The sequence below is a fragment of the Bison bison genome, unplaced genomic scaffold (genome assembly GCF_000754665.1).
Source record: "Bison bison bison isolate TAMUID 2011002044 unplaced genomic scaffold, Bison_UMD1.0 scf7180017864375, whole genome shotgun sequence".
NCBI lineage: Eukaryota > Metazoa > Chordata > Mammalia > Artiodactyla > Bovidae > Bison > Bison bison.
Window position 1 is genome coordinate 4,818,064 of NW_011494947.1, and position 8,794 is coordinate 4,826,857.

General features: G+C 48.5%; 1 protein-coding gene across 1 annotated transcript in view; it reads right to left on the bottom strand.

Annotated features, from left to right (window-relative positions):
* Positions 1-8,794, bottom strand: part of DNM1 (dynamin 1) — a 54,166-nt gene that overhangs the window by 44,120 nt on the left and 1,252 nt on the right. The window contains 1 exon segment of the mRNA XM_010856967.1: positions 8,326-8,410. Within this exon segment, the coding sequence (XP_010855269.1) occupies positions 8,326-8,410 (85 nt within the window).

Genomic DNA, 8,794 nt, shown 5'->3' on the forward strand with positions numbered 1-8,794 from the left:
TAGGTGCCCTTAGTACCAGACCCCTTGGAGAGTAGTCGTGGCTGCCTCACTCCCTCTTAGAGATGGGGAAACTGAGGCTTGAAGGCACGGCCTCCTCCAAGGTCATAGTCTTCTGACCTTCAGTTTCACTCGGCTTCATTGCCTTCTACTTTAGGTTGTAACACTAATTTATCTCCTGCATTTCCCTTCCCGCCTTTGGGCCTCAATCTCCCTGTTTCTAGAAGGAAAAGATATAGAGCATTAATTTAACAAATATTTACTGAACACGTACTGTAAGCCATATCCTGTTCTAGGCGTTAGAGATATAGCAGTAAACAAGACAGACCAGGTCTCTACCCTCATAGATCTTACAGTGGAGACAGACAGTAAATGAATAAACAGATAAAGGAAACAGTACAAGTGAAGATAGTGTATACTAATGACACGAGAAATAAACAGCATATGAAGAGTTCTCTTTAGCCTGGCAGGTTAGGAGGGTTCTCTGTGGAGGTGACAGTTGAGAAGAGACCTGAATGATGAGAAGTAGCTGCTGCTGCTGCTGCTAAGTCATTTCAATCGTGTCCGACTCTGTGCGACCCCATAGACAGCAGCCCACCAGGAGAATCCACTGTCCCTGGGATTCTCCAGGCAAGAACACTGGAGTGGGTTGCCAGTTCCTTCTCCAATGCATGAAAGTTAAAAGTGAAAGTGAAGTTGCTCAGTCGTGTCCGACTCTTAGCGACCCCGTGGACTGCAGCCTACCAGGCACCTCCGTCCATGGGATTTTCCAGGCAAGAGTACTGGAGTGGGTTGCCATTGCCTTCTCCGAAAAGCAGCTAGCCAGGCCAAATGAACAGCAGGTACAAAGGCCCTGACACTTGGAAGGGCCTTCTTGGGACAGTTGGAACGTCTTGTCCTGGTAAGTGAAGTTTTCTCCCCAAACCATCAGGGTGGTGGTAAAACAGTAGGGCTCGAATCCAGGACTCTTGAAACCCTACCCTATTTATTTTTTTCACATAGAAAGACCATGGGACCCCAAGCCAAGTTGTCCACCTCTGCATTTAAGGAACCTAACTGGGACTTCCCACAAGGAGACTAGGGAAGAGAGAACAGAGAACAGAGAGAGAACCCTGGAGAACAGAGGAGCCTGGAGAGCTACAGTCCATGAGGTTGCAAAGAGTTGGACATGACTTCGAGACTGAGCAACAACAGCAGCCCTGTTCTACTGGGGGTCAGTAGGTCACCATCTGTGAACAGAGTCGGGGCCACTGCTGGGAGATCAGTAGTCTGTAAATTGGAGACTGTGGTTCATTCACTCATTTAAGACATATTTATTAAGCCAGGAACTTTGCTAGACCTCAGAGATAAAGCAGGGAGCAAAATGGATGAAGCCTTTACCTTCATGTGGCACAGGAATCTCATCAGAGCTGGAGAAGCTCTAATATATATTATTATATGCAACTTGTTTTTTTTTAGCAACAGTAAGTCTTTGAGGTCTCTCAGTGTAAGAACAGATTGGTCAAGTTCCTTGTTCGCAGATGCATAATTTCCCGCTGTTTAGTAGTGCTTTGGTTTTGTTCTCGGGTTCGGTGAAAATGATTGTGCCAGGCTTGAAGAATGGATGGATAAAATGCCACTTGGGGGTGTGTGTGTGGAGAAGAGTTGATGTTCTGGGCAGAGAAATCAGCATAAGCAAAGGCATGGAATCAGAAAGGAAATGAACCTGATATCTACATATCTCATTCCCATGGGGCTTCCCAGGTGGCTCAGTGGTAAGGAAACCTCCTGCCAATGCAGAAGATGCAGGAGACAAAGGTTCAATCCCTGGGTCAGAAGATGCCCTGGAGGAGGAAATGGCAACCCACTCCAGGATTCTTGCCTGGGAAATCCCATGGACAGAGGAACCTGGCAGAGCTACAGTCCATGAGGTCAGAAAGAGTCGGACATGACAGCGACTGAGAGCACGCACACACACACACACACACACACACACACACACACACACACTCATTCCCACAGGGCTTGGTGAGGACCAAAGGAGGGATGCTGCAGATGGTTCTCCCAGGTGCTGAGAAGCTGGGAGTCCCGAAGGCCAATGAGTTAAATGAGAGAAGTGGCTTTGACCCTCTATTTTGAGCCCTAATGAGGGAGAATTCTCTCTGGAGCCCTTGAAGCTGTAACCACCACTGTACTGGCAGATCAGCAACAGGAACACTCATTGGACATTTCTCCCTGGGCCAGATTACTGGGCTGAGAGAGTCAACCCTCAGGATGGGGGAGGAGTTCCTATTAGTTCTCCTTGACAGATGAAGCAACTGAGGCGCAAAGAAGAATGTGGCTGAGGGCACAAAGCCAGAAAATGATGGGGTGAAGATGTGAATGGAGCTTGGTGAGACTCTGGGCTTCCATGTTTATAGCCTATACTGCACCAGCTGTTGTAATCTGCATGCTTTTAATGCACATGAAATGAAATGCTAGTCCCTTCTGATGGGGTTTTTGTTGGGCATACAGCAGGTGCTCAATAAATGCTGACTGTATTGAATTTCTCAGTGGCTTTATTATGCAGCACTTGAGCCAAGCCATTATATTTAGTCATGACGTCTGCTCAGAGTCTGGCCCTTTGGATTCATTCATTCTTCAACAGGCTTTTAAGAAAAATGTTTACTTATGTATTTGGCTGTGCCAGGTCTCAGCTGTGGCACGTGGGGTCTTCAATCTTCGTTGCAGGTGTGATCTTTTTTTTCAGTTGCTGCATTCAGGATCTTTAGTTGTGGCATGTGGGATCTAGTTCCCTGACCAGGGATCAAGGCTGGGCCCCCTGCATTGGGAGCTTGGAGTCTTAGCCACTGGACCACCAGGGAAGTCCCTCTTCAACAGGTATTGATCAGGTACTTCATGCCAGGCCTCAAACAAGACATAAGGGGATGAAGAGGTTAGCAAGATGCAGAAGTTGAACCCTCCTAGAATGTGGATCACAGGGGAGAGAAAGACAAGAAAGTAGTCCAGGTGGATGAAGCCAAGACACCTGGCTGTGTCAGGCAAGGTCACTGTGGAAGCCAGCTGGGCCAGGCTGGGGCTCCACATAGTGCCTTTCTCCGTGTGGCTGGGGGCTGGGCACCAAGATTTCCCAGGGGCTTTGGGGCACCAGTGGTCCAGGCATCTGTGCTTGCACTGCCTCATCTTACAATGAGGAGCTCCCCATAAGTCTGGAACAAGGCACATACTCTTGTGTACTGAGGATCAAGGGTACAGTTCCGTTGCTAGACTGCCCGGTGTTCAAATCCCACCCCAACCACTATCTAACCCAGTGACCTTGGACAAGTCATTTCACCTACCTGGACCTCAGTTTCTGCATCTGCGAAAAGGGGATAAGACTATTAACTATCTCATAGGGTTATATGAGGAGGATTCAATGATGTAATAATTCAGAGAAAATATGAGAACAGTGCCTGAAACAGTGAATAATTAGAGCCACGATTACTGTGATTATAATCATCATTACCACTGTACTGTCTAAAGAAACTTCAACCTCATGAAGGTAGCAAAGGATGTCACCTCTTTTTTTTTTAATTTATTTTATTCATTTAGCAGTGCCGGGCCTTAGTTGTGGTATGAGAGATCTTTAGTTTCGGCATATGAATTCTGAATTGCAGCATGTGGGGTCTAGTTCCCTGAGCAGGGATCGAACCTGGGCTCCCTGCATTGGGAATGTGGAGTCTTAACCACTTGGCCAACAGGGAAGTCCTGGGCTGTCACCTCTTGGTGGGAAGGTTAAAGGATTGTAGACACGCCAGGATTTGTCCAGGAGAGACAGAGCTAGATCTGGAGGCATGGATTGGGGGCCAACTCTATCCCTGGATGGCTCAGTTTGTGAGAATCTCAGGCCCCAGTGAGCCCTAGAGTCCAGTTATTCCCCATGTGGACAGAGAGCTTTGAGGATATATCTGACAATCAAGAAAGGCCTCTTGGGCTTCCTTGGTGGCTCAGTGGTAAAGAATCCACCTGCTAGGGCAGGAGACATGGGTTCGATCCCTGATCTGGGAAGATCCCACATGCTGCAGAGCAACTAAGCCAGTGCACTCAACTGTTGAGCTTGTGCTCTAGAGCCGGGGAGCCACAGCTACTGAAGCCCACGCCCCCTAGAATGTGTGCTCTACAAAAAGAGAAGTCACTGCAAGGAGAAGCCCGAGCAGCACAACGAGAGAGGAGCCCCAGCGTGCTGCAACTTCAGAAAAGCCTGCACAGAAACAAAGACTCAGAATAGCCAAAAGTAAATACATAAAAATTTTTAAAAGGAGTTAAAAAAAAAGAAAGGCCTCCTGAGAAGGTGATGTTTGAATGGAGCAGTGAAGACTGGACAGGAATCAGCCTGGTGATGAGTGAGAGGAGAGGGGAGATTGTGAGGGAGATTTGGTTCCTCTGGGGACAGAAGGTTGCCACTGTGGCTGAAGCTGGTAAGTGGGGGGTGGGGGCTGGGTGAGCCTGTTACACACAAGTCAGTCCTGTCCAGCAGAGATGGCCACACTCAGATCCCAAGTAGGGAGGGGCCCTGCCCTAGGTCACTCTGAAGGGTAGGGGCAGCAACAAGGGGCTGCCCACCCTGCCGCTCCCCACCTCTGTTCTCTGCTCCCCTCAGCTCACTTAGTAGTAGGTAAAGGCACAAATGGATGAAAGCTTCTTGCCTGAAGAGTCCCATGGACAGAGGAGCCTGGCAGGCTAGAGTCCATGGGGTGACAGGAGTCAGACACGACTTAGCGACTACACCACCACCGTAATAATCATACTATATGATATCATCGTGAGAAGAGACAGATTCCTGGAGCAAATAGGTCTGGACATGGCGCCACCTGAGTACAAGCCTATTTCAGGGTGAAGGTGCATCTCCACGTGGAGGCGAGAATGGGGCCTCCAGGTGATGCCACATCCTCAGGCCTCATTTGGGATGCAGAGATGAGGCCTCTCTTCTCCCTCTGAACATACCTCATTGGGGCGCTTTGCTTGCAAGGGGTTGATTTAAAGGAATTAACACGAGGGACTTCCCTGGCAGTACAGTGGTTAAGAATCGGTGCTTCCACTGGAGAGGGTCTGGGAACTTAGATCCCACATGCCCCGAGGTTCAGCAAAAAAAAAAAAGCAATTAACATGAGTCTAGCCCCAAACAGTGTCCTCAGAGCATTCTCTGATCTCCAGGGAGGCAGCGCAAGGTCACATACATTCCAAAAAATGTTCACATCCTCCTCATGAAAAAGTCATCCAAATGGATCATAGCAAATTATTTTTAAAAAGGAAAGTGAATCTCCACCCCCATGAACCCACTACACACATTTATTCTTTCCAAAAACTGGGATCATAATGTGTATGCAGATTTGTAACCTGCTGAGTTCACTTCATACCATATCGTGTTTAAATATCCTTTGAAGACATAATTTCTAAAATTCAGTTCAGTTCAGTCGCTCAGTCGTGTCCAACTCTTTGTGACCCCATGAATCGCAGCACGCCAGGCCTCCCTGTCCATCACCAACTCCCGGAGTTCACCCAGACTCACGTCCATTGAGTCAGTGATGCCATCCAGCCATCTCATCCTCTGGAGTCCCCTTCTCCTCCTGCCCCCAATCCCTCCCAGCATCAGAGTCTTTTCCAATGAGTCAGCTCTTCGTATGAGGTGGCCAAAGTACTGGAGTTTCAGCTTCAGCATCATTCCCTCCAAAGAAATCCCAGGGCTGATCTCCTTCAGAATGGACTGGTTGGATCTCCTTGCAGTCCAAGGGACTCTCAAGAGTCTTCTCCAACACCACAGTTCAAAACCATCAATTCTTCAGCACTCAGCCTTCTTCACAGTCCAACTCTCACATCCATACATGACCACAGGAAAAACCATGGCTTGACTAGATGGACGTTTGTGGCAAAGTAATGTCTCTGCTTTTTTTTTTTTTTCTATTCTATTTTTAATGGAATAAATTGGCATGAAAAGGTAGGAAAACCAATTACATTTATGGTTTTAAAGTGAAAGTGAAGTCGCTCAGTCGTGCCCAACTCTTTGCGACCCCATGGATAGTAGCCTGCACCAAGCTCCTCCACCCATGGGATTTTCAAGGCAAGAGTACTGGAGTGGGTTGCCATTTCCTTCTCCATGTCTCTGCTTTTGAATATGCTATCTAGGTTGGTCATAACTTTCCTTCCAAGGAGTAAGCGTCTTTTAATTTCATGGCTGCAATCACCATCTGCAGTGATTTTGGAGCCCCCAAAAATAAAGTCTGACACTGTTTCCACTGTTTCCCCATCTATTTCCCATGAAGTGATGGGACCAGATGCCATGATCTTTGTTTTCTGAATGTTGAGTTTAACTCAGCTTTTTATTATCCTCTTTCATTTTGATCAAGAGTCTCTTCAGTTCCTCTTCACTTTCTGCCATAATGGTGGTGTCAGCCACATATCTGAGGTTACTGATATTTTTCCCATCAATCTTGACTCCAGCTTGTGCTTCATTCAGCTTGAAATTTTGTATGATGTACTCTGCATAGAAGTTAAATAAGCAGGGTGACAATATACAGCCTTGACGTACTCCTTTTCCTATTTGGAACCAGTCTGTTGTTCCATGTCCAGTTCTAACTGTTGCTTCCTGGCCTGCATAGAGACTTCTCAGGAGGGAGGGAAGGTGGTCCAGTATTCCCATTTCTTTAAGAATTTTCCACAGTTTGTTGTGATCCACACAGTCAAAGGCTTTGGTGTAGTCAATAAAGCAGATGTTTTTCTGAAATTCTCTTGTTTTTTCTGTGATCCAAGAGATGTTGGCAATTTGATCTCTGGTTCCTCTGCCTTTTCTAAAACCAGCTTGAACATCAGGAAGTTCATGGTTCACATATCGCTGAAGCCTGGCTTGGAGAATTTTGAGCATTACTTTACTAGCATGTGAGATGAGTGCAATTGTGCGGTAGTTTGAGCATTCTTTGGCATTGCCTTTCTTTGGGATTGGAATGAAAACTGACCTTTTCCAGTCTTGTGGCCACTGCTGAGTTTTCCAAATTTGCTGGCATATTGAGTGCAGCACTTTCACAGCATCATCTTTCAGGATTTGAAATAGCAATTTCTGAAGGCTGTGTGCTATTCCTTAAGAGGCAGACACCGTGATTTATTTAGCTGTTCTCCAAAGTTGATTATTTCCCCGACCACTATTATAGATGTTTCTGTGCACCTGCTGGCTTTTAAAAAGACTTGTTTCTGATTATTTTCTTGGGCTAGATTCCTACAAGTGGAGTTACCAGGTCAAGGGGCAGAACATGTTCAAGAGTCTTGATAGAGAATTTGCAGATTACTTTCCAGAAAGATGAAGCAACACAAGAAACCAGTGCTGGCGCCCCTATTTTCACCAACATGAGCATGAGTTTCAGGTTTATATATATATTTTTTGAACTGTGGTGTTGGAGAAGACTCTTAAGAGTCCGTTGGACAGCAAGGAGATCCAAACAGTCCATCCTAAAGGAAATCAGTCCTGAATATTCATTGGAAGGACTGATGCTGAAGCTGAAACTCCAGTCCTTTGGCCACCTGATGCGAAGAACTGACTCATTTGAAAAGACCCTGATGCTGGGAAAGATTGAAGGCAGGAGGAGAAGAGGACAACAGAGGATGAGATGGTTGGATGGCATCACCGACTCAATGGACATGATTCTGAGTGAACTCTAGGAGTTGGTGATGGACAGGGAGGCCTGGCCATGCTGCAGTCTATGGGGTCGCAAAGAGTCAGACAGGACTGAGCAACTGAACTAAACCATATATATTTTTTTACTTTGGCAATTTGCTAAGCTCGCCCTGTGCGAGATGCCAGTGCGAAACATTATGTAATATCATACAGACACACACACACCCCGGGAGGGGCCACTCATTTTACAGACGAAGAAACAGGCTTAGAGAGGACTCCCGCGTCTGCCAGGGTCGCCTAGCCAGGAGGCAGAGGAGCCCCAGTTCAATCCCGGCTAGCGCCGAGATCTGCTTGGTTGGAAGCCCTGGGGAATCTCGAGCCGTGTCCGAATCTGGGCGGATGTGATGCTGTCACACAATACGCTGTCGCTTCCTGCCCTTCAGGTATAAAACCGGGCTCTGCTTCAAAGTCCGAAGCGCCCGGGCCGCCCTTCCACCCGTAGGCGGGACATCCCCTTTAGTCCCACCCACGTCCAGACCCGTTGGCGCCTAAATCCAGGCCGAGTTTAGGCACCTGTGCTGCCGCCCCAGGGGCCGTAGTAGCGCGGGTCCCTAGCTTTAGGGCAGCGCTGGCCACGTGATTGCGATGCCTGGTTGCCCCTCCGGTCTCCGCTGGGCCAACCTCGGGCCTGCAGTCCCTTGCCCCACCGCGTGCGCCGCGGGGCACACTGTCGGCGCCGGATACAAAGCGAGCGAGTTGCCTAGGGCTGTTACAGCGGTGGTCGGCTTTGCACTACGGAAAAGAGAAAAAGGATCCCTCCCGAGTAACCGCACACTGTGACCCAGTGTGGGGACCGAGGAGCGAGGCACCGGGACACCGGACAGAGGCGAAATTAAAGGGTCTTTGAGAGTAGGACGATGAGCGCCGTTTTTTTAATCTTTGAACTCTGCCCTCCTCCCCGGCTCCGCGGCCAAACCCGAGAAAAAAAAAACAAAACACTTTCAAACCGAGCCCCCACCCGCACCCCTCGCCGGCCCCACCACCCTTTCTAGGGCAAATTCTTGTGCGGGGCGTCCCCTCGCTGGGTCTCGGTCCCCGAATGTACAGCGGATGGCTCCTCACCCCCTCCCACCCCCAGCCCCACGCGGGACCCCCGGGATCGCGGGACAGTGGGGT